This window comes from Gymnoscopelus microlampas, assembly GCF_963454915.1.
Source record: "Gymnoscopelus microlampas genome assembly, chromosome: 7".
NCBI lineage: Eukaryota > Metazoa > Chordata > Actinopteri > Myctophiformes > Myctophidae > Gymnoscopelus > Gymnoscopelus microlampas.
In genome coordinates, this window is record NC_139944.1 from 19091584 (window position 1) to 19117551 (window position 25968).

At 41.2% G+C, this 25968-nt stretch overlaps 2 protein-coding genes across 3 annotated transcripts; both read right to left on the reverse strand.

Moving 5' to 3' along the window:
• Nucleotides 1–1169: 1169 nt before the first annotated feature.
• On the reverse strand, nucleotides 1170–19128 carry LOC311048983 (inter-alpha-trypsin inhibitor heavy chain H3-like). 2 transcript variants are annotated; one of them, XM_084062392.1, is made up of 22 exons: nucleotides 18997–19128; nucleotides 17555–17587; nucleotides 17168–17191; nucleotides 16613–16767; nucleotides 16149–16253; nucleotides 15590–15752; nucleotides 15380–15490; nucleotides 14739–14867; nucleotides 14223–14339; nucleotides 13360–13528; nucleotides 12638–12763; nucleotides 11945–12126; nucleotides 11262–11456; nucleotides 5487–5626; nucleotides 5180–5340; nucleotides 4649–4675; nucleotides 4493–4552; nucleotides 3751–3864; nucleotides 3356–3557; nucleotides 2617–2789; nucleotides 1701–1815; nucleotides 1170–1548 (listed from the first exon to the last, which is right to left on the reverse strand). In XM_084062392.1, the coding sequence occupies exons 1-22, from the start codon at nucleotides 19102–19104 to the stop codon at nucleotides 1410–1412; spliced, it is 2748 nt and encodes a 915-aa protein (XP_083918518.1). In that variant the 5' UTR covers nucleotides 19105–19128; the 3' UTR covers nucleotides 1170–1409. The 2 variants fall into 2 exon arrangements, with proteins under 2 accessions (XP_083918518.1, XP_083918519.1); XM_084062393.1 differs by lacking the exon at nucleotides 17555–17587.
• Nucleotides 19129–20888: 1760 nt separating this feature from the next.
• mustn1b (musculoskeletal, embryonic nuclear protein 1b) lies at nucleotides 20889–24713 on the reverse strand. The gene is made up of 3 exons (XM_084063249.1): nucleotides 24575–24713; nucleotides 23751–23874; nucleotides 20889–21470 (listed from the first exon to the last, which is right to left on the reverse strand). Exons 1-3 carry the CDS (start codon nucleotides 24581–24583, stop codon nucleotides 21355–21357), a joined length of 249 nt encoding a protein of 82 aa, XP_083919375.1. The 5' UTR covers nucleotides 24584–24713; the 3' UTR covers nucleotides 20889–21354.
• Nucleotides 24714–25968: the final 1255 nt, after the last annotated feature.

The window sequence follows — 25968 nt, forward strand, 5'->3', positions numbered from 1 at the left end:
TCCATTTTGGTTCCCAAATGGCCCCTTAAGGTGGGTGTGTAACTCTGAGAGTGTACAAATGGAACCAAATGGACGGGTCCATTTGGTTCCATTTGTACACTCTCAGAGTTATGGGGGTCCTTGAAAATAAGACAACAACTGTGCCACACTAAATGGAACGGAGCCTTATTTAGTATTATTGGTATCACCTGTGAAGGAAGTAAGGAAGGGGCCCAATTAATTCCCAATATGGCTGCTGTGCATAGAGCTATGAGTCACTGCCCTCTAAGATTTGTTGGAACCTGGCTTGGCAGAGACATGTGCTCAGAGTCACGCACTTTTCTAGCTCTCTTTTATAATAATAATAATAATGAATTGCAATTTTATGGCACTATTGTAAGTACTCAAAGCGCTTTACAATGGTTCATTCATTCATACAGGGGGTGGGACATTTTCTCTCCATTCCATTCTACTTTCAGGTTTAAGCTGAACAGTTGCTACCTGGCTAGTACCCTCAAACTGTTGAATAAGGCATGAACATTGCCTGCCTGAGGTGGTTAAATTATCAGGTTATACCACTTGAACCCCAGTATCTGTATTCTGTGATAATCTTTCGCTGAAAATAGCTGCGACGTGTTGTGAGCTCATACTGTATATCGGCTATTTTCAACAAAGATATTTAGTGCACCACGATCTGATGCGTTGTGAGCTTGTAGATCGTCCATTTTTATGGGTCGCGAGTACATACACCTTTATTCTTTGGCTTTTTGTTTTTAATTAGACAATTTTCAAAAAAATCCCCAAAAATTCACAATTTTAAAAACAAATTCAAATGGTTTTCAAAAGAATTCCATAAAATAATAATAATAATAAAAAAAGAAATGCTTTTAAGAAGTAGTGAAAATAGCAGATCTACAAGCTATGAGCTTGTAGATCGGCTATTTTCACTTCACTAGTGTGGGTCCCGTGGGACCCAAACTAGGTGGTCCACATTTCTCCACAAACCCAGGGTCCACATTTCTCTTTTGGGTCTCGAGCTAAAAGGTTTGGGAACCACTGAGTTATATTGTATTAACATACTCTATCATACAGATTTGGGGGAAAAAAATGTTATTCATTAAATAAAAGTACATACTAAAGATTGAATGTGCAGACTGCAGACAATAAAACAATAATTACACAGCTTTTTTGTGACTGGCATTTTTATTTGGTATCACCAGACTCCAACCATTCCCTTAAAAAAAATGATAATATACAGTTTATACTAATAACACACTTTACACTGCAAGGCTTTGGAGAAACATTGTGATGATGGTGTACAATTACAGTTTAGGAGTGTTTAAATTTATATTCATGAACATTAAATGTGGAACCCGGTGAGTCCTGTCATTGCCACTATGACTTATTATCAGTATAGTATATTATTATTATCAGTAAGTGTTAAACAGGCCAGACACTATGTACTCTGAGGCATCTCCATCTATGAGGCCTGTTCCATTACTATGAACAAACCAGCAGGGAATATTTACTCCATTCTTCACATCATTCCTATAGTCCTTCTGCCAGCCTCTGTGGACCAATGGAGAAAGAGACATTATATTGACTCAAATATATGAAAAACGGTACATTGCAGCAAAGACAAACGCACAGTTGTACCTATACCACAGCACTATTATTCATATTCATTCAGCCTATAGGAAGTGACTGGCATGTATATGTACCTGGTCACAGTGAGCTCCTGTCCCTTCACAAACATGGTGGCATCAGGTTTCTCAGGACCGTCCTCTCCGGGACGCAGCTCTCCCACCTCAAACTCAACCCCATGGTAAAACTGACCTGGACAACATTGATTGATTGATTGAATTCATCAAGACATATAAAGACACAATACTATTCAAGAAATCATCAATACTAGGAGCAATAAAAGTATATTTACAGAAAAAAACTGCTGGGGGTAATTTATTTTGGCAACCTAGAAGACTTGTCTAGGTCCAGTTGGAAATTCCAGGCAGGTTCTCTTTTATTGCGGTTTTGAAGGAGGGCAGGGAGTCGCACTTTTTGATGGCTGGTGGTAGGGTATTCCACATTTTGGGGGCATAATAGTAGAATGAATTCATCCCCATGGTTGTGCCAAATCTGGGGGGAAAGAGATCAGTGGAGCTCCTTCTGTGCCCGTGGGCGTTTCTCACTCCTTTGAAGTAGTTTGACAGGTACATGGGCACTGGTCCCTTGAGTATCTTGTAGACCAGGCCCATTGCAAGTTGCTGTCCTCTGTCCTCTACCCTGAGCCATCCCATAATGAGCAGGGGTTAGGTGAGTCCTATAGGTGTGAGGTCTAGTCTGACTAGTTTGTTTTGAGAGGTCTGTAGTTTTGATTTTAGTGCCTTTGAGGTGCTAGAGTACTATGAGGTGCATGCATGGACAGCCCACCATTGTAAATAAACTTTTGCTTTTCCAATATAATAAAATAATCATTCTGGCCTTCTGGTTTAGTTCCTATTGGCATGCACTTAAAATACATTAACACGCTAACCCTAGACTATTGCACAATGTAAACAATTTAAGCATCCAAAGAGCCTACTTAATAATTTATCATAACCACGTATAATACACTCAAACAGTGGTGTGGTTCTGTACCTAGCAGGCCGTGAACAGATGGGGACAGAAGATGGCTGTCCAGGGTGTAGAAGCCCAGGTAGCTTTGGTGGTATGGGTGGCTCTTCAAGACCCGGTGTAGCAGGACCACAAACGTCACTGAATCTTTTAGACTGACCATCAGGCTGTAGTCTTTGGTCAACAGAAGATCCATACTGGTGGTGGAAAGGAGGTGCCAGGGCAGAGACAACAGACGTTGTGAGAAGAGTGTGGGAGGAGGAAGGGGCAAGGGAGGATGGAAGAGACAAAGGAGAGGGGAGGGAGGCAGGGGAGAAGGGAGTGGAGATACTGCAGGTGTACTCTGGAAGGGTGGGCGGTTGGGATTCAGCCTTGACTATAACCCATTCAACCCGGGAACGCATCTGTGTCACTTTAGATTTATTTTTGAAAACAAAATCGTGATGTGTGCAAATCTTTGAATCTATATATACATGTTTTACTCAAATCTTTGCTTCTGGGGGGTTCCTGGAACAAAATATTTTGGGTGGTGGTTGACATGAAAAAAGTTTGAGAATCACTGATATTACAGCAACATTTTTCAAAAAGGTGTTAGGATTTAGAAGACATTTGTAGAACAAACGATTTTTCAATAGCCAAAACCATTAAAAAAATGGTTATAGCTAAAAAATAATCAACGGCCTGGAATGAATATCATATTGATATTTGTACTTGCATTGTCCCGTCACTGAGTGAGAAGATACTCTCAAAACCAATAACTTACTTGGGTCCTTTGAGGGCAGCTGTATCAGACCACAGGAACTTGGTTCGTTTGCCCTCTTGTAACAGTGAGATTTCTTCAGTGGTCACCTGCAGTCTCACCCCGAGGGTCTTGTGAAGGATGCCGAAACGTCCAAAGTAGGTGTTGATTTTACCATCGGGGGCAACTCTCTTATCTCCAATAGTCTGACCGTTGACTAAAACACCTGCGGAAGCAAAATTGCATTCAGACACACTGAAAACTGTATACAATTAAAGAGTCCCCAAACATAAACTTTTACAACGTACAACTCTATTCAAATCTTGCGATATATTCAGATCTAGGTCAATATTGTGTTCAAATTGTGAAGCGTAATACTGAAATATGTTGTTCAGTGTCCATTGCAGTGTTTTAATCACCTGTGGTTGTGTCTCTAACCAGGTTGAAGATGGTGCCTGGTGCGTCGTTGATATTGAAACACAGTGAATCATCTCTCTTTGGAAGCTCTATTATGAAATGAGGATCTCCATCCACTGAAATGATATTTAAAGGTGATGATATATAAAGGTGAGGCACAGTTAACATTGGACACTCAAAGTCAGCTGCCAATATCTAAAGCTCAGTTATATGCTAACACCAGTGGTGTAAAGTAACTAAGTAGATAATACTCAAGTGCTGTACTCAAGTGCAATTTTGAGGTATTTTTTACTTTACTGGAGTATTTACAATTTTCAATAGTTTTACTTCTACTACATCTCAGAGGGAAATATTGTACTTTTTACTCCACAAATTATTTAGAACTTTAGTGTTTAGTGTTAATGTACTACATACATTAACCACTTCAGCCCTATATATAGTTTGGCTATTTAAAAATATCCAATCTACAAGCTCACAACGCGTCACTTTGCGACGCATTGTGATCTGCTATTTTCAAATGATTTGTATACATATTTGTGAAATGGGACATTCTGCATAATGAGTACTTTTACTTTTGGTACTTTAAGTATAATTTGATGCCCATACTTTTACTCAAATACAATTTGAATAGCAGACTTTTACTTGTAATAGAGTACCTCTTACTTACATTGCTGTATTGATACGTTTACTTAAGTAACAAATGTGAGTACTTCTTCCATCACTGGCTAACATTTGGGTATTTACCTAAGTATGAAGAAGGTGGATCTGCTGAAAGGCTTCGTTGATATGATGTCGTTGATATACCTGGTTAGACACAAAATGACAATCAGATTTAGACAAATGTATATGTCGAAAGCAGAAACCGTTCTTATTCTGTTGGGTGTAAATTGAATGTTTTACTTAGTCTCTCTGCCCTTTGTCGTTGCTCTGTAAAAAATAATAGTGAAAAGCTATTAGGCAAGAAGATGACAACATAGGGATTCAGCAGCTTTAATAGTGTGTTACTGTGTATTACACTTTAGTTTTCTTCCCATTCCTTCCTACTAGTGATGAGCGGGTCGGGTTTTTTCATGACCCGCCCCGCCCCGCCCCGCAACGGAACCCAACCCGCCTCAACCCGCCCCGCGCACCCATATATAAATCTATGGCTCAACCCGCCCCGCGATTTCTGTAAAATCATGAAGGTTAAATAATCTTAAAGTATACACCCCAAGTGTATTCAAACTGTTTTATTGTTATTATTCTTATTCTTATTAGGAATAAAGACAAAACAAGAGCATGTGATTTTTATTTTTTTTTGCGTGTGAGAGCGGCTGACCCGCTCACCCGCAGCCCGCATAATTGCCTCTGAAATCCTGACTCGACCCACCCGCGCCGCGGGTTGACCCGTGGCGCGGGTTACGGGTCGGCCCGCTCATCACTACTTCCTACCCTCAGTCAGTTTGTCAGCGATGAGGGAACCGGTCTCGCCATCCTCAGACCTAGGCTTGGTGACTACCATGGAGGTCAGCGGAGTGACAAAATTGTACAGCAAGGACATCTCCAGAGCCTTGGCTGTGGCATTGCTTTTTTCCTTTGCAGTACCAGTCTTACTGGAACAAAAATAAATTGAAACAAATTTGACGGTTACTGTTTATTCAAACAGTATTGACCATAGACTTCCTACATTCCAAGAAACTGAAGAGCCTCAAGTTCCTGACAGAAGCAACTACAGTAGCTTGAGGGGATTCAAACAGACCTCTGCTCCAGTAGCTGTTGGATGGTGATGTAGGCCCACGTACGTTCTGTGAAGTCCCCAAAGATGTACTCCTTCTCTGGGTAGATGACGCTCCAATCTACAGCGGTCGCCATGCCCTGTATCTGGAAGTCTTCCTCAGACTGGAGAAAGAGAAGAGAGGAAACAGCCGTTTCAACTTGAAGACATAATGGTATATTGTACCAAAGTGACTATTTACCTCGTTGTTTATTGACTAGAGTTCATGCGTAAGATGAGGATAAGAGCATCTGCTAAATGGCAAAATAGTAAATTTAGGTCTTGTAGGAGTACAGTAAATGGGTGAATGAAGCGTAATGGGAAGGGAGGTGATATAACTACAAATTGACATCATTCCGAGCTTCGGGAGGGCAGTCCCAGAACTTTTCCTTGGAACCCGTGCACCTCCAGATGTCCTGACTTGCCGAACTATAGTTTGGGAAGCCCCAAACTCCCCTACCACTAGTAGGGGGAGTAGGAGGGTGGTGGCATAGAGTTATTATCTAGAGAAGGGACGGCCCCGCTAATCATTTCAATGAAGTTGCTCACCACCGCATGAAGCACCCGTAAATACCCTCTTCTTCCGCACAAAATGTGGAAGACTTGAGCACCGAGCAGGCGCACTAGGGTATCAAATGGTAGAAGCACGCACAGTTGCCTTTTGAATGCGGAACATTTGAACACCAGGCGACGGCAGCTTCACTAATACGCTGCGGTTCTGGGGACTTGGTGGGGATCCCCATATCAAGGTGTTTCCCGTTTACCAGTGTTGCCATGTCTGCTTATTATAAGAGACTTTGAGCTTGTTTTTTTGTAAAGTCGCTTGAAAATATTGGTAGTTGCAGGTTTTTTTTGGCTTGTTTCTAAAGTGTAGTTGTAGGCTTCCTTCCTAATGTTGTTTTTTCATGTCAAGGACCCCCAGATTAATATGTATTTCTCCACGGAACCTCATCTGAAAATATTTTGGGTTCAAATGTTTCAAAAATATTTGAAATAAGTAAATATTCAAATATATTTGCCACAGAATCACATTTTTAAGGATTATGATTCACCAGGATTCTGGATGGCTTGGTTCCAGGCTTAAAATCATTTATATTATTAATAGTCGGGGATCCAGTCACCGAAAATTTGAGAGGACCTGTGATGTCATGCTATACTTTTTTTGTGTGTTTTTTCTATTAATTTGGTCATTAAGGTCCACAGAATGAGAGGCCTGCTCTGCCGGAAACATCGCGAAAAAAAGTTATGGCCATTTTTGTATAATGAAGCCTTCATTTTTTTGCCCATTTTCGCCTATTGTAAAAAACTAGCTTTCTTTTCTTAAAGTGCTCAGTAGGTTGTGTAGGCTGTCAATAAATGATTCCCAGATACACAGAACACATATGTGAACAACACCAAGTCCAAAAATACACTCACAAAGCCTTTCCAAATGATTTATAGACATTTTTGGTACCAAAAATGCACCCGTTTTTTGCATTTTCCCCAATACTTTCATCTTTACTTCAATAGTAATCAACTTTTCCATGGGTTATGACATCAGCCAATGTCTCGTTCTTTTCATCAATCTTTATAGTCATTCCACAAAAAAAAGATATTAAAATCAACCCTAAATTAAAGGAACTGTGGTGACTTTATTACCCTTATGCTCAAAATTCCCAGAGCCTTTTTTCTTCTGGAAAACACCTGTACCCCCACAAAATAAACGTGTGCCATGGATCATGACATCAGTCAATGACTTATTCTTTTCAAATATATATCAGCAAATATTTTGATAACTTTAGTTTAATTTTTTTTTACATTATTATTAATTTCATCATGCGTCTCGCTAGCCAATCACAGCGCGTCTGCGAAGTTTGAAGTGAATTTCATCATGTGTCTCACTAGCCTACTTTTCTCGCTCTGCATAGACTGGCTCATGAAAGAAACCACACAAGAAAACAAAAGAGGAACTAGAAAATGTGCTCCTCGGAGCACAAGTCTCCGCCAGCAAATATTGGAATTTATTCCAAGATTGGAACTTTGATGATAGGCGTTGCGCCTTTGCTTCTTCATCAGTTTGCAGACAATGATTAGCTTCTTCAGTTTGCATAATAAGAGTTAGTTGCACTGTGTCATCAACTGTGACTGGAAAGTACTGTTCTTGATTAATCCTGTCTAAGCTATTTATATTATGTATTGTGATGACACCAGTGTGTCTACATAATGTATTGCTCCGCCATTTCTCAGCCATTTCGTGATTATTCCTGTCTTACCTCACTTTGAAAGAGACCAAGACTCTTTCAAAGTGACACATATATTTATAGGCCGCTATACGTCATGCGTCTCACTAGCCAATCAGAGCACACTCTTTCAACGTATTGTCACGTGTCACGTGAGGCTTGACCAATGTTAGCTTGGCCGAGGGGGCGGGGGGCGGAGACAATAACATGGACATTCACAGAAACTCTTGAGGATATTGATTATGCAGACGACATTGCCTTGTTGGCCCATCGCCACCAGGACATTCAAAGTAAAACAGACGACTTAGTAACATTTGGCAAACAGATCGGTCTCAACATCAACACAGACAAAACAAAACTGATGAAGTTAAACCCCAAAACTGTCCAACCCCTCATCATTAACAACAATGGAGGAGGAGGTCCAGGAATTCACCTATCTGGGCAGTAAGATAACAACAGACGGAGACTCCGGGGCAGATATACAGAGCAGGATCTCCAAGGCAAAGGGAGCCGTTGCCATATTGAAGACCATATGGAGATCATCAAAGATCAGCACAAAAACCAAGCTGAGGATTTTCAAGAGTAATGTCCTTGGGGTCCTACTGTATGGGGCAGAGTCATGGAAAGTGACACAGGCCATTTGTCACAAGCTGGACGTGTTTCAGACAAGATGCCTCAGACGAATACTAAGAATATTCTGGCCCATGACTGTCTCCAATGAACACCTTTACCGGAGCACAGGCTTGACCCCACTGTCAAGTGTCATCAAGCTCAAAAGATGGATGTGGATAGGTCACATGTGCAGAATGGACCCAAGTGCCATCCCAAGGGTAGCCATGAGATGGACACCACCATGGAAGAGAAAAAGAGGCCGATCCAAAGAGACCTGGAGAAGATCTGTGGAGAAAGAGATGAAAGAACTTGGATGGACCTGGGCCAAGTGCAGCACTGGGCAGTAGACAGACAGCATTGGCATTCATTGGTGAAGACCTTATGTGCTATCCAGCACGAAGAGGATTAAGTAAAGTAAGTAAGTAAGTCTCGCTAGCCAATCACAGCACGTCCTGTAAAGCATAGCCTATGGGCGTGTTTTCCACAGCATGGCGTCACAGCAAAAGACACATTTTCACGACGGAAAGAAAAACTTTCACCACGGATGGGTGCTAAACCCTCTTATAGGAGCACAGCCCAGCAAAGCCTACTAGAGCTTAAAACAGCCTATTAGAGACCAGTAGAGTCTAGTAGTCAGAGTCAGCCTTGTAGATACTCAGACCATTGGGATTAACCACTGTGTACACGGGCAAAAGCTTGTGTGTGCACGAGCAATAGTTTTGCATGAACTCTTGTAGACCATAGTACAGATCTGCCTTTTACAGCCTAATAGAGCCTAGTACAGACTAGCACAGCCTACTAGAGCTTAAAACAGCCTATTAGAGACCAGTAGAGTCTAGTACAGTACAGCCTAGTACACCCATGATTAGTCCAGCCTTTTGGGAGAACAGACTAGGGGAGGGTGGTATAGGCTATACTAGCATGGAACAGGCTGGACTAGGCTAGACTAGGGTGTACTAGGCTGTACCAGACTCTAATAGGCTCTATTAGGCTGCACTAGTCCCTTGTCAGCCCTGTAGATACTCAGACCATTGGGATTAACCACTGTGTACACGGGCAATAGTTTGTGTGTGCACGAGCAATAGTTTTGCATGAACATTTGTAGGCCAAAGTAAAGTATTGCCTTCTATAGCCTAATAGAGCCCAGTACAGCCTAGCAAAGCCTGCTAGAGCTGAAAACAGACTATTAGAGCCCAGCAGAGTCTAGTACAGTAAAGCCTAGTACACCCAGGTCTAGCCTAGTCCAGCCTGGTGGGAGAACAGAATAGGGGAGGGGTACCAGGCTATGCTAGGACTGATAAAGCTGGACTAGGATAGATTAGGCTGTACTAGACTCTAATAGGCTCTATTAGGCTGTACTAGGCTCTTATCAGCCCTGTAGATCCTCAACCCATAGGGACTAACCACTGTGTACATGGGCAAAAGCTTGTGTGTGTGTACGAGCAATAGTTTTGCATGAACCTTTGTAGACCATGATACAGATCTGCCTTGTACAGCCTAATATAGCCTAGTATGGACCAGCACAGCCTACTGGAATTTAAAACAGTCTATTAGAGACCAGTAGAGTCTAGTACAGTACAGCCTAGTACACCCATGATTAGTCCAGCCTTTTGGGAGAACAGACTAGGGGAGGGTGGTATAGACTATACTAGCATGGAACAGGCTGGACTAGGCTAGACTAGGGTGTACTAGGCTCTACTAGGTTGTACTAGGCTGGACTAGGCTGTAATAGGCTGGACTAAGCTGTAATAGGCTGGACTAGGCTGTAATAGGCGGGACTAAGCTGGACTAGGCTGTAATAGGCTGTACTACGCTGTACTAGGCTGTAATAGGCTGGACTAGGCTATAATAGGCTGGACTAGGCTCTACTAGGCTGTAATAGGCTGGACTAGGCTGGACTAGGCTGTAATAGGCTGGACTGGGCTGGACTGGGCTGGACTAGGCTATAATAGGCTGGACTATGCTGGACTAGGCTGTAATAGGCGGGACTAGGCTGGACTAGGCTGTAATAGGTTGGATTAGGCTGCACTAGGCTTTAATAGGCTGGACTAGGCTGTAATAGGCTGGACTAGGCTGTAATAGGCTGGACTAGGCTGGATTAGGCTGGACTAGGCTGTAATAGGCTGGCTCCAAATTCTGGGAATTTTGAGCATAAGGGTAATAAAGTACCACAGTTCCTTTAATTTAGGGTTGATTTCAATATTTTTCTTTGTGGAATGACTATAAAGATTGATGAAAAGAATGAGACATTGGCTGATGTCATAACCCATGGCAAAGTTGATTACTATTGAAGTAAAGATGAAAGTATTGGGGAAAATGCAAAAAAACGGGTGCATTTTTGGTACCAAAAATGTCTATAAATCATTTGGAAAGGCTTTGTGAGTGTATTTTTGGACTTGGTGTTGTTCACATATGTGTTCTGTGTATCTGGGAATCATTTATTGACAGCCTACACAACCTACTGAGCACTTTAAGAAAAGAAAGCTAGTTTTTTACAATAGGCGAAAATGGGCACAAAAATTAAGGCTTCATTGTACAAAAATGGCCATAACTTTTTTTCGCGATGTTTCCGGCAGAGCAGGCCTCTCATTCTGTGGACCTTAATGACCAAATTAATAGAAAAAACACACAAAAAAAAGTATAGCATGACATCACAGGTTCAACCCATTTTCAAGAGCTTTTGGGCCTGTGGATCCCCGACTATAAGTATTTTCCTGGAGGAGGAGGCATTTGGTTTCAATACCATCCCTCGGGACCAACCAGTAGGGGTCAGCATTTACAAGATTACACAAGTGTGTGTTGAAATCAGGCAATAATAGCCATAATGACCTAGGAGAAAAGGACAAAAACTGACAGGAAAAACAAAAACAAAAAATACATGGATTCAGCTAAAGTATAAGAGACTACAGTACTCCTCTGTCTCTCTCACCCCCTTGGCGAACACTTCCACCATAAAGTTCTCCACCAGGAAGTTCTCATTGTCACTCAGTCGTCCAGCCACCACAATCTCTGAGCCGTTGAACAGCTGATTGAAGTGGTGGTTGGTCAGATGGTCCACACTGTTGTCAGGGTAACGCATGTCCACCTCTAAGAGTAGAGTACTGGCCACCTCCTCATAGAAACCCTGGGGGAAATAAAATCATAATAATAATAATCATCATAATAATAATAAAAGAAGAAGCATTATTTACATAGCACATTTCCTAATGGAAATTAAAAGTACATAAAAACCAAAATGGCAAAAATTTTGTGATGTAGTGAGGTGCAGTATTTATCCAGAATGCTGCACCTCACTACATGTATGTTGTGTTGTTGCCTTCTACAAATGACTGACATGATTGGCTGTGTAATATCACATAGGCCTATACGATGTCCTAACATAAATCCTATATCACAGTGGTTCTCAACCTTTCCAGGCTGTGACCCCCCAAAATAATCATATTTGAACTGGGGACCCCCCACCCTGACCAGCACTTGGAATTATAGGAGTTGAGGCATTTAGTTCCACAGATAAATGTTGTGAAAATAGCTGAACTACAAGCTCACAACGCCTCGCAACGCGAAAAAAGTGAGAACCACTGCTATATCGCCCCCCACACTCCCTTACTGCACCTGGAGTTGGGCGGTTGCATCTGAGGCCTCATAGATTCTGCGGGCTAGTCCCTTGTTTTCTTTGGCCATCACATCCAGGAAGGAGTAATCCACATCATTTCCAAATCCCAGACAGAAGAGAGACATTTTCCCGTCTATAGCTTCACGGACATTTTCTTGGATTGTTGGGAGGTCGGTAATTCCTGCATGTCCATAATGCACACATACATACAATATAACAAACACAAACATGGACATGTGATGCCTTCCATCCTTCCACTGACAGCACAACAAACATCTTCCACAATGCATTACAGGAGGGTAGCTCGCACACATTTGCAGATTATATCAACACGTAAGCAATAGTAGCCTACATCAGTGCTTCTCAAACTTTTTCATGCCATGTATTTGGCCGTGGACCCCCACCTGAAAATGTTTTGTGCCAGGAACCCCCAGAAGAGAAGATTTGTGTAAAAAAAATAGTTTCAAGATATATATATCTTTTTTTAAATAGCAGATGTACAAGCTCGCAGCGCGGCACGAAGTGACTCCCATCTTGAAAGTGATCGGGGTCCACGGCCAAATACATATCATTTTGGGGGTCCTTGGCACGAAAACATTTGAGAACTACTGGTTTAGGAGGCATCTTGTAGAATCGGCCTCAGGTCTTAATGGGTTAATTGCATTAAGCTACATTTCAAGAGTTGAGCTCACCGCCGCTTGGCATTCCATCAGTCATGAAGAGGATCATGTCAAAACTCCTTTCTGGGAGCCTGTTGTCTTGCCTGTCTGTCACCAGCATGTTTACAGCAGCCAATGCTGCATCGTTGATATTGGTCCCTGGAAGGGGAACACACACACACACACACACACACACACACACACACACACACACACACACACACACACACACACACACACACACACACACACACACACACACACACACACACACACACACACACACACACACACACACACACACTTACTGATGATATTCAAATTAATTCAGTAAATTGTGCGTATACTTTTTGCTTACATACTGGGTTGTGCTTTGGGGCGGGATGCTGTGATGACAAAGAAACCTTGTGGGAGTTTTTTTCTGCAAATGTGCAGGCTAGTTGTATATGTTTATACTATTCTATACTGTTGTCCATTATTGATGGTGCTTCTGAAATGTTATTTCTTACCTTTGTACTGCTGTATCCGACAGTACTTTCCTTACTCTGTATCTGTAACTCTAACTGCTGTGCTGCCTCTTGGCGACTGACGTTCCCCCACGGGATCAATAACGGTCTATCTAGTTTAATCGTTATGCCAATTCCCTTTGTACTGTATATTCTAGTGCCTTTGTCACTGTTACCCCTCCTACAGTTGGTCCTAGGGAGATCACAGAGGAGTTTCACCTAGACGACACAACTTATTCTGATTCTTACATCCACGTTCATGTATTCCTCTGGTGAATGTCAGGGCTTCGGCCACATTTTCCTCGCTGGCCTTAGTGAGAGATTCTTTCCAGAAATCAACCTTATTATCAAACAGGATGATTGCAAAGTAGTCTTCCTCATGCAGGTCCTGGAGGATGGCCAGCAATGCCTCACGTGTCTGCACAGGGTAACAAAAGATCAGAGGTCATGTATAGACATGTACTGTACATAGAATAGCTTTCCATCAAGGGTGCGAGCACGACTCCAACTCGCTTCAAAATTGCTGAGCTTACCGGGTGCACTGTCTTGAAAAGTTACTTTACAATAAGTCTCTAGTGTATACATTGGTACCGTACCCCCCCAACCCCCCTTTTTTTTTCTTTTGAGGACTTAGCCAGATGTGCATTAGGGTATTTTGCTTTACTACATGTACCCCTAAATTGGAACGGACTCAGATTGTATGTGCTTATGTTATATGTATTCAAGGACTCTGATGTGTATAATGTATTTCGCTTTGTATGAATTTGTATTGCACTTTTTGTACAAGTTGGTTGGAAGTTGTTGATATCTGCACGGACAGGGGAAGTTGTCTTACCTACGGACACTATAAATGGGACACTTCCGTTGCCCGCAGCATACAAATACAACGCTGATGAAGGCTTGATGCCGAAACACGTATGTTGTTCTGTCTGCTCTGCAGTATACCATGCCAACTTATATATATAAATAAGTAATAAGTGCCTTAAAGGACAGTTCCGTGAGTGCTGGAATTCTCTTGTAGAGATTTATTGTACAATACATAGAATAGCCCACATAATAGACATTTCCACACGTTTTTTCTCTCACACACTCACTCCCACAGACCTTCTCACCTGTTTCATTTTCTTCCCTCGCATGGATACGCTGATGTCAATTACAAACACCACATTCTTTGGAACTCTGGGCAAGTCAGGAGGTGCAAAGAAGTGGACGAAGTATCCATTCACAATCTGAGGGGGGGAGGCAAACAATATATTGTCTCTGTCGGGTGGAAACCTCCAAAACAGTTACATTTCAGGATTCAAATTAAAAAATAGCAAAAGTAGCAGATCGACAAGCTCCAAACTGCTACAGTACGTTTGATGCTTTTGTGTGACACTGTAGTATGATCAAGTATTCAGTAAACATAAGAAGTTAGAATATGGAGATAAGACGTTTCTGCCTGACAGCAACGATACATATTAAATTATTTACATTTTGGACAACAGCTTTGCTGTGTTAGAGTTTCAGGACATGCTTATTTCAGACCAAGAACGCTGCAACCTACTGTACAGACAGTATGCAAGTCTCTATTCAATTGTTTGCAGACAGATTTTAAGGTTAAGGTGTTGTATTTGTTTACAGCTGACCTGAATGTCCCCTAGGTCCGTGGCCCGGTTCACGTCGTACTTTATGACGAAATCTCCATCGATCAGAGTTCCATCACAGCCTGGACACTTCCTCTGCTGCTCCAGTGTTGGTGAGAATGAGATGTGTGCCTGAATGAGGGATACAATACATTCACTTTAGTGTCTAGTAGATTAGAAGACAATACAGAGGTGCTGCTTAGGTGTGTTGTCACATACAGATGCTATTTGGCTGAGTCAGGTGTACTGCAGTTAATTTACAGACTGGTCCGTAAAAACGGACTGGTAAGGACTGGTCGCTGGAATAAAGTATTTATTCCCAAGCGAGACTGTAAAAAGCAGGTTTCCTTCAATAAAGCCAAGGCACACTCTAGTTTTTTGGAAAATAAGTGCCATTGCATGGCAGAGAGCAACCTACGTGTTGCGACCTGCTCTGGTCTTCATCAGGGTAGTAATGATTTGCACTCATTACTAATTACACATTTTTTACTACAAAGAGTCCTTTGGATTTATTGAAGGAGTCGGAGACTTGATGTTAATGTAATCATAATTCAATAGGGTAGGGTAGAAGAGACACAAAGATGAAGTTAAAAGATGAATGAAACGAGCTGTCAAAAATAACCTCTTGACAGTTAGCCCCCTACCTTTTTGTCTGTGACAGTTTTCTCCACCAGAGGGAGCAGCTCATTGGATAAGAAGGTTCCATAGGCATCAACATATGCAATACCCTGTGGCTCATAGATATCTACCACAATCTGTGCAAAGTTAGACACAAACATACACACAGTGAGATGAGTCTTGCTTTAAGCAGTGTGGGATGTGAACATATACTGTATGTGATCAAGGAGATCCACCTGAAAGTTGCGGACAAGCTGCTTGGGTTTGACCCGGGTCAGAATCTCATACTGGCCTAGTTTCCTGTTAAGAAGCTCCTCATAGGTCAGAATGAATTTCACGTTGCTATTGGCAGCAATGTTCACCGACACAGAGAACTTCTCCATTTTTCTTCCAGAGGCCCTAGAACACAGACAAACCAAAACGGATAAAAAATGAAAAATCAGGAATCATGTGACAATGCGCACACTCACAGAAGAACAGAGTGTGAGAGAAAGTGATGCAAGTTGATGTTACTGCATCAGACAGTATTATTATTGGCGCGTGCCTCCTGAGCTCCCTTACTCAAATGATGCCGCTATCACAGGCCGACAGTTTTACAGTCTATTATTACAACACCTAATCTAAAAACTGATTATCAACAAATATATATCTACGTACAACCGTGACAGCTGAGCTTAAGGAGATGAACCTTACATGGGGCGAGGCACAGCATGCAGCACAAGAGGAAGATCGTCAAAGCCTAATGTCTCACTTGGGACGAAGAGGATTAAGTAAGTAACTTTCCCAGTGACTTACTTGACCAGTCCAGCAGTCTGTCCTGATGAGACAGCTTCCTCGTACTGCTTCTTGGCTTTCTCCTTCTCCCTGACCGCCCCAACATACATATCATTCTCAATTTCCCTGAAAAGCAAATGAGAAAAGTTAGAAAGCACACCCGGGTTTCATATGGGGTAGTACATCAGTTTTGTATTTATTTTTTATTTGTATATAGCTGTCATTCAATTACTCCAAAAGCAGGCAAAATTGTGAGAAAATGGTCAGGGAGACACAGAGGCAGCCATGCATGGGGGCACACACACACACACACACACACACACACACACACACACACACACACACACACACACACACACACACGCGCGCGCACACGCACACGCACACGCACACGCGCACACACACACACACACACACACACACACACACACACACACACACACGCACACACACAGAGTAATAAGAGACAGAGAGATGACACTGACATGCTGAAGTTGGTGATGAAGGCGGTCTTGGGCAGCTCCACCTCAAAGAAGATCTCCTGTGGGGAGTTGGCATTGTTCACAGCACTGGAGGTCATGACAGTGTGAGCGAAACGAGATGCTACAGTACAGTCCAGTGTAACACTGTACACCTCCACCTGAGAGAGAGAGAGAGAGAGAGAGAGAGAGAGACCATTGTTTCCATTGTGGTCCTATTCAATTCATCAAGACATATAAAGACATAATATATCATACAAGAAATCATCAATAATAGGAGCAAAGGGGGTGTACAGCAATAGGGCCGCAAGGCTTACTTATTTATCAGTTCAGTATCTGCCCGTTATTACATTATGACTCGCTACAGGGAGTTAACTACTTCTATTGGTTTCAAAGAAACAGTATTAGCCTTTTGCTCACATGAAAAACATTAAGTCAGTTATTCCACATGTATAGCAGCAATGAGCTCATTTGGGAGAGTCGGGCTGAAGGACACATTGGTGTTCTGATGACTGTTTTCCTTTCATCACCAGACTGAGGAAAGGGATATTTATTTCTTACCTCTGCGTTGTTTGTACTTCTTTTCTGCAATGAAAAGATAAAGAGAGACTCATCATAATGTGATGGATAAATACAGTATAAGTTTAAAAAAAAAATACAGTTAAGCACAGCATCCAATTTTTAGACATCTTCAGTCATTTATTCAAGTAAGTTCTGTGAATCATTCCGTATTTGGTACATTTAAGTTGTTTTGTTGTACCAAACTTCTCATTTCAGAGTAAACAGTGATATGATGCAATAGTTTATGATGTTAAAAGTTTTCAACTCTGAATTAAATTGGTTGCAAATTAGTTGTCAGGCTTTCACAAAGTGATGCAAACTTCAAAGTAATGTTAGCAGCAGGGAATTTATGGAATTTATGTGTGGAAATAATTTCATTGCAACTACCTTAAGTAACCTGGGGGAGGCACCCTGTGTCTCCTGGAATTCACATAGAGAGATGAATTAACACCAATTGTTACAATTAAATTGAATTAAACAACTCACTCACACTATTCACGCATACACAGAGAAAAAGAGAACAATTAAAACAATAATAATAATATAATTAGAAAATCTATTACATCAATGTAGGCCCAGCTAGGAATATAAGTTGGTAATATAACATTGCTCTGAGACACCGAAAGAGTATACAGCAAGATAAGAGAAATTATGAAACGAAAGGTAGGACATGAATATGTCATAATCTATCTATAAATTCCAGCAACCTGTGTGTGTGTGTGTGTGTGCGTGTGCGTGTGCGTGTGCGTGTGCGTGCGTGCGTGTGTGTGTGTGCGTGCGTGCATGCGAGCGTGTGTGCGTGCGAAGAAAAGGCATGCCTCTACTGCTTAAAAGGATCCATGGCTAATAAGCCAAATATGCCTTAATACATTATAATTGTCCTCTATAACTAAAATGTAAAATTAAAAACACCTTAAAAAAAGTATTTATTTTAGAAATAGTTAATTTTTACTCAAGCGGGCAATGCCCGGCGCAGGTTGATGATGTAATTTGTCCATGTGTGGTCTAGCCCTATGGAATTTATGGAATGCATGTGAAAATAAAAAACAACCTAATACTTCCTAAGGTTAATATGAGCATCAAATCAATATTTTAAATATGTATTTTTTGCACATGTATTCCATAAATTCCATAGGGCTAGACCACACATGGACAAATTACATCATCAACTTGCGAAGGGCATTGCCCCTCTTGCGTAGAAGATGAACTGTTTCTAAAATAAATAAAATATTTAAGGTGTTTTACATTTATTATTTTAGTTATAGAGGGCAATTATAATGTATATTAAGGCATATTTGGCTTATTAACCAGGGATCCTTTTAAGATAAAAGCATATTGAAATACATTATAATGCTCCTTATCTTTTGCTTTTCAGCAGCGTAGACACATGACATCCTTGTTTTTCAATGATACAACTGTTAGAAGAATATGCCGACATTGATTTAAAAAAAATAATCCATGAGCTCAGAAGTTAAGTGTTGATTCTCAGAGTTAACGATTCTGATTCCCTAACAATTCTGGTTCTTGATTCCCATCATGTGGGCAATTAAAGATCCTATGACAGCCAAAAATCTATGTTTACGTTTTTTATACCTTATTTCTTGTAATTCACTGCAGATATATGCAATATCTGCCCTCAATATGACAAAAAAGTAGTTTTTTGTTGTTTCATTGAGGGCAGATATTGCATATATCTATTCTACAGTAAAGAAGACTAAAGGCAAAGCAGCCCTGAGATCTAACAGCTTAAAAAAGAGCCACGCAATGACTGAAAACTGAACTGCAATTTTAGGACCACATGGAAACAGATACAGAAGCAGTGATGTTACCTGGATGGCAGCGCCATGGCGGGATATAACCAAAGCTCCTTGGGCCTCGCTGAGAAGCCAGAGGCAGACACAGCCCCACAGCAGCACAACACTCCTCAACCTAGACATGACTAAACTCCACCAAACACTCACTCACTTCATTGCTGAGAAAAGAGCCCAATGTCCCTGCCCAGGAGGAGGGCTCAATTTAAAGTATTGACCAAAAGACCTGACCTCAGCATCATGAGGCCTGGGGGATGTATGTCACCTCAAAGAGCATTTTGTGCATGCTAACGTTTTACAAGTGTTTGCACATCTGTTTGCATAACTATTAATCTTAACTAATTTAACTTGATGGGTTTCTGATGTTTTGTTACATATTCATGCCACAAGCTTGGACTCATCAATAAAGTGAATAATAAAAACAAACAGCCCCAGTACTAATCCAGAAATTATTATTTAGCAGAGTAGATTATCCTTCATTCAACTACAGTACTCATTAGGTTACAACGGTAACACACGTAAACTTGGTAATCGGTGTTGTTTATCTACTAGTTGACCTACTGGTCATAATTTCGATGCCATTGCATGTGCGTATGGTCTGTCCTGTCTAGTCACTTTAACTTTGTGTGTGTGTTTCAGAGACCAAAAACATCACGCACGCACGCATTTCCTAACTAGAAAAAGTGCTCCTCGGAGCACAGGTCTTCGCCAGGTCAGGTAGGTTATTGTGGCCTCCTGGTGGCGCTATAATAGGCCAATGTGAAAAGGGTGGCATTTCTTTTTCTTAACGGTAATCGGATGCTGCTTTCATGATTTGAGGCATTTTGAGGCACACAACAACAAATTTGTTTTGCAAAAATCGGCCGGTGGTGGTGCTATAATGTTTTTGCAATGTGAAAACAGTGGCATTTCTTCCTCGGCCAAGTGAGAATGTGCGTGCAAATTTCACGATGCTGCGTTCATGATTTGAGGCATTTTGTTCAAAATGAGCCACTCGTGCAAACTTTAGATGGCAATCTTAGCCAGTAAGGATGGAATATGAAAAAATGTACAAATCCGTCTTGATCACATGACTATAGAGATACTGTGTACCGATTTGCGTGATGTTTGGACAAAATCTAATTATAAAAAAAATATGTTTTGCAAAAATAAAATAGTGAAATTGCCGAGGTTCTGCTCTGGTATCCAAGGAGTGTGTTTGCACAGTTTCGATGCGATCGGGCCAACGGTGCCGGAGATTAGCTGCTCGCAGACAGACGGACAGACACACAGACGGATGGACAGAGTGCAAAACATAGTATCTGCCACGCCTTCGGCCTGGCGGAGACAATAATGGTGACTCAACCAGCCACTCCGGTACACTTTCCCGTCCTGAGATTCTAACTCCCTTTTCTGTAGAAGTTCTTGACGCCAGACTTCCCAGTAACTGACAACATAGACACGTCATCATACGTCACCAGGTGATTTAGTGCACTGTTTCTCAACTAGTGGTCGATAAAATTAAATAAAATGAAAATCTTCACTTTCCTACGTTACTAAATGCATGGTCAGGGACCACATGGAATGCCTTCATGGACCACCAGTGGTCCACGGACCACCAGTTTAAAACCCCTGCAGTAGACTGTAGAGCAATGAGGTCTTTGTGTGTTCAGAACAGCATGTCTGGTTGGCTGGATGCAAACGACAGTCATAACATGAGTGCATGTTTGCTTTTAACATTAGAAACACTTCTACATTCACTAAAATGTGCCGTGAAATATTTAATTTGATCACAACCCGTGCCTACGCAGTACTTAAAGTATCACTTGTGGCTGCAATTAACACTAGGCTATAGCAATGATCCTATATTAAATAATTTCACTAATGGTATATACAAATAAAACAAAAAACTGGGGGGAAAAAAGAAAATGTTGCCATGCCAAACAATCTTTTTATTTAGTCACAGTGTTCATAGAGAAGTCAATTTTCAAGTACAAATATCAAAAGGTAAGACTAAGGTATCCAATATTGTCAACATAAAAAAAACAATTAAAAATAATGCAATTTAACATCAGTGTATCTACAATACAGCAGCCACAGTCATACTAATGAGTATGTTCATTAGAGATATACTGTGCAAACTGCAAAGTGCAATATTGATGAGTGCATCAATATTGCACAAATGCGCACTGGATTGGTTTTTAACTCCAGTTCCTCTTGAAGAAAGCTGTTATGGCACAATGGTAAAATGTGTGTATTGAATACACACATTTTACCATTCACGTTCTACAGTGTATGTGCGTTACGCACACACTCATTGACAAAGTCTAGAAATCAAACTTCTTCAGTTCTTCGCCGTGTGTGTGTGCTGCTGGCCATCCGGGTTCTTGCGTGTGTTTACTTGCCAAAAACACTGGCTCCAGGGGCCTGGGCAGAAGGCTTGCTTTCTAGCACTGTCTCGCCTCCTGATCTTGCATTGCTGAATACAGATGGTGCCACCTTCCCCATGCGCTCTGAACAGAAGGAACAAAGACAGATGCTTCAACCAAAGGGCATGAACTCCACAACCAGATCTCATATCGCCAGTTGCAGTTGCAGTACAATTACATTTCCTGGTAGAAAACTATAGTGCTTAGGATTCGGAACAGTGGTGTAAGTCTTGGGACTACAGAGGGTAGTGAGGCAGGGGTTGGGGCCTGGTCAGGCCCATCATTCTCAACAGTGGTTTTAAAACGTTTTCATGTCAAGAACCCCCAAATTGATATACATATTTGGCCGCGGACTGCCCATCTAAAAAGTTTTTGTGCCAGGGACCCCCAGAAGAGAAGATTTATGTTTTAAAAAATCGAAATTTATTCAACATTTTCATGTTTTCAAAAATAAATGTGCAAGCTTGTAGTGCGGCACAAAGTGACGTGCTGTGAGCTTGTAGATCTGCTATTTTTGAATAGCCAACGTATAAATGGATAAAGCAGTTAAGATGATTGTGATGCTATGTGAACTACTTTTGCTGGGACAAATTTACATTTTATTCAATAAAAAAAGTTACATAGTAGTGCTTTATGTATAATTGAGTCTATATGAGTATGTCTTATTAAAGTAGCCTATTGAGTTTAATTCTTTATTAGGCACACATGAGGTAGTCCACTAAAACGCATGCTATGGCAGAAAATATAGGATAATTCTATACAGTAGCCTATAAATCAATGAGTCTTAAAAAAAAGGAACAAAATCTCACAATTGGCATCCACAGGCCCAGAAAAAACGAGTGTACACCAGCAAGTATGAAATATTGCTCGCTCGCTTTACACATCATCAAATCATCTCAATCATCAGCGTGAACGCTCAAACAAGCTGGGGGAACGTACTGTATATGCTGAACAAAATAAAACTTAAATCTGCCCGTTGAGATCTTTCAACTAATACCCCCAATGAAACTGACAAATGGTGCTTTGATTTCTTATTTTCACGAAAACATGCCGGACGACAGTTCGTTACAGTACGTTACTATCAAATACAGAGGGCCATTGGGCCCAACGAGGAAACAGAGCTAAAATGGAACGTCATTATGGGAAATAGTAGAGCACTTAGTTGAAATTAACCAAAACAAAGTTTGTCATATCACTATGAGGCACACATACGGGTATTTGGGGGTGTGGCTGTGACTGAAAGATTGAAATAGGATCTTCTCATTGGTCACTTCTCACCGCCGCTGCCCGGGTTAGATTTCCGGTCAGGGAACACGTTTTTTTGTTATGGTTAAAAAACAAACAAAAAAGAAATTCACCGAATTGTAAGAGGGGTAGGATTATTATTAAACGGCAGCTGTTATCTGCCCTCTTCCCTATAAAAGGAATGGAAACTCACCCGACAACTCCTGTGCAATCTGGCTCTAAACAAGAGGACATACTACAGATAACCTTCTAATCCTCCACATGCCCAGCAGTGTTGCCATGTCCGCTTATTATAAGCGACTTTGGGCTTGTTTTTCTGTAAAGTCGCTTGTAAATATTTATATTTGCGGGTTGCGTTTTTTTAGGCTTGTTTCCTGATGTTGTTTGAACCAGTGGTTCTCACACATTTTCATGTGAAGGACCCTGAAATTAATATGCATTTGTCCACATACCCCCGGCCCATCTAAAAGTATTTTGTAACCCCTGTTCCAGATTTGTGTTACAAATTGTGAGCTTGTAGATCGTGTGTTCAAATATCTGATGCTCATGTGGCCTAGTCGCTTCTTTTGGGCTAGTTGCTTATTTCTCTCACAAAATCTGGCAGCACTGATGCCCGGATGCTTGTGCCATCTCCTTGATAAGTGGTCACAGCAGGTCAGTGTTAAAAACAAACACACACACATGAACCTCTTTCTGATGCAGTGTCAAACGCACTGCTGCTGGGGGCATTAAAAAAAACACACACTGTTAAGTGTGTGATATCATTTATAGCACTGTTTTCCAAACAGTGGGTCGGGACCCATGTTTGGGTCGCGGACCAATTTTTATGGATCGTGATTAAATATCCCCCTATTTGTGTATTCCATTAAAAAATATATATATATATTATATTATTATATAATTTCAAAATATTTTAAAAAGTAAAATAAAAACAAAAATGTAATCAATTTCCCTAAATACATAAAAACAAACGTTTAAATGTCTAATTTCTCTTTTGGGTCTTGAGCTAAAATGTTTGGGAACCACTGAATTATAGAAAGGAAATGCCCTCACAGATAGAGACACTACTAGGCTACAACATGGCATGACATTATGTCTGTGTCTTTGGGTTTTACTCACCACACTCCACCATGACCTCATAGGTCTTACTCTTGGGCTCGCCCTTCAGTCCAAGCTTACTGCGGGCTCCCTTCAGCTCCTCTGGATTCACCACTGGACGCTTCTTCTTCTTCACCTCTCCAGGCTAATGGAGGGAGGTTACAGTTAGAGATGTACCAATACCATTTTTTCCTTCCCAACACCGATAACTTGTGTATCGGTTGCGGCCGATACCGAGTCGATATACGATCCGACACTAGTGTGTAATGTAAAAAGAATCTAGGACAGTGGCTCTCAAAGTGGGGGTCCAGGGACTCTCTGGGTTCCTTGAGGGGGTTCTAAATGGACCCTTACAGGTCTGTAACTCTGAGAGTGTACAATTTGTACTCTCAGAGTAACGTCCTTGAAATTAAAAGGTTTGAGAACCACTGATCTAAGAATAAATCAAAATTCCATTAATAATTGTTAAAGTGCAGCTACAAGTTAGTAAACATAATTATGTATATAGTACAGTAAGAGTATAAAACAGTCGTACAACATCAACTGAAGCATCCACATTTACTGTAAATGAAAAATGGCATACTGACTGGCATACTCGCCGATAGCAGCATTTTAGGCAGTATCGGATACTGGCATCGGTATCGTAGAAGAATGTCACTTTTCATGTTTAGTCTCACATCTTGCGACATTGAGAACAGAGTTCTGTTGTTCGACACGACAATGGGTATGGGTGAATACTATAAACCACTTAAACCGCAGCATCCGTGTTGTGGGGAAAGCTTTGAACAGAAAATAGCTTGTCGATCTGCTATTAACTAAAAACCTTCTGTAATGAATTCACTTACCTGTGACATGGTGGGGTTTGGTGTGTGGTTATTCCCAGAAACACTCTTATCTGTGTGATAGCGTGGCTTGTTATTCTGGTCCTCTACTCAGGGTCCAAAGCAGCCTGACCATTATATAGCCTTGGTCCAGACCCCCATATTCATAGTTTGTATCAGTGAGTCAGTCGGACCCCCACCCCCCCTACCCTCTGTTCCACTGTGTATTATTAGGTGTGTGACGTGACGTGAGGCATGGGAATAACGTCTTCCCTTATTTCTGATGGGCTTACAAGCCAACAGCTGATAATGCAGGACTTCACACAACAAGGAAACATGATAGCACACAGTAGACTATGAATGACTGCTACTGACACACATCTATTTGGTGGTCTAGTGATAGGGATTAAGGAGACCCCCATCCTATGGCTTGGATTCTTTTTTGGGATCTTGTAAAAAGTTATACATTTGTCAGTGTTTTGGCAGACCACTTGGCTAAATCTGACTCCCCCCACCAAATGACCAGTGGTGGAAGAAGTACTCCACAATATATAAGTCAAAGTCCTGTATCCAAATTTTACTTGAGTAAAAGTACAAAAGTATTGGCAGCAAAATGTACTTAAGGTAGCAAAAAATAAAATAAAATTAAAGATATTTAAACACGTGATTTTTTTCCCCACGAATTTCAATGCGTCGCATCGCAGTGCATTGTGAGCTTGAAGATCTACTATTTTCGAACAGCTGAAGTATAGAATAGGGGTTTTGCATTACCAATAAAAATCTTAAAACCAACTAGTAATCCCTCAAAACTGATTCAGCTAACAGCTGAATCTGTCAGCACCACTGCCTTAAACATGTAGTGTTTAAACCATGCATAAACACAGAAGCACCCGGGAGGAAGTGGACTTAGACAGAGGAGGGCCAAACCGAGTTCCTGTTTCTACACAAAAAAGGAGGTGGTGCCCCCAGAGGCAAAAACAATGGGAATGGGTTCCCAGATTGACTAACGAAAGTAGTAAGTCAGTAAAGTTTTCTAATAATTGTAGTGGAGTAAAAGTACAATATCTGCCTCTGAAATGTAGTGGAGTAGAAATAAAATAATTGAAAATACTCTAGTAAAGATAAGATACCTCAACATTTTAAGTACTTGAGTAAATGTACTTAGTTACTTTCTACCACTGCAAATGACCCTGCCAAAACATGGTATGAGATATTGACATGATATGATGTGATATGACATATTGGTCATGTCACATCATATAATCTTAATCCACTAAAATGCTCACACCAGAAGTTTTTTTTATTTTTATTATTCTTCTTTGGGGCTTTTATGCCTTTATAGATGGGACAGTAGACTGACAGGAAATGGAGAGAGAGATGGGGATTGACACGCGGCAAAGGTCATCGGGAACGGGATT

Bases quoted from the DNA above. Each gene is read 5' to 3' on its own strand.
- LOC311048983 (XM_084062392.1), bottom strand. From the start codon at position 19,104: ATGTCTAGGTTGAGGAGTGTTGTGCTGCTGTGGGGCTGTGTCTGCCTC. The intron at 4,676-5,179 runs GTAGGAAGTAGT...TATTTTTTACAG, and splicing joins CGCTGACAAACTGACTGAGG to AGCAACGACAAAGGGCAGAG. The intron at 4,553-4,648 runs GTAAAACATTCA...GTGTCTAACCAG, and splicing joins ACAAAGGGCAGAGAGACTAA to GTATATCAACGACATCATAT.
- mustn1b (XM_084063249.1), bottom strand. The intron at 21,471-23,750 runs GTGAGTAAAACC...CCTTCTGTTCAG, and splicing joins TGAGGTCATGGTGGAGTGTG to AGCGCATGGGGAAGGTGGCA.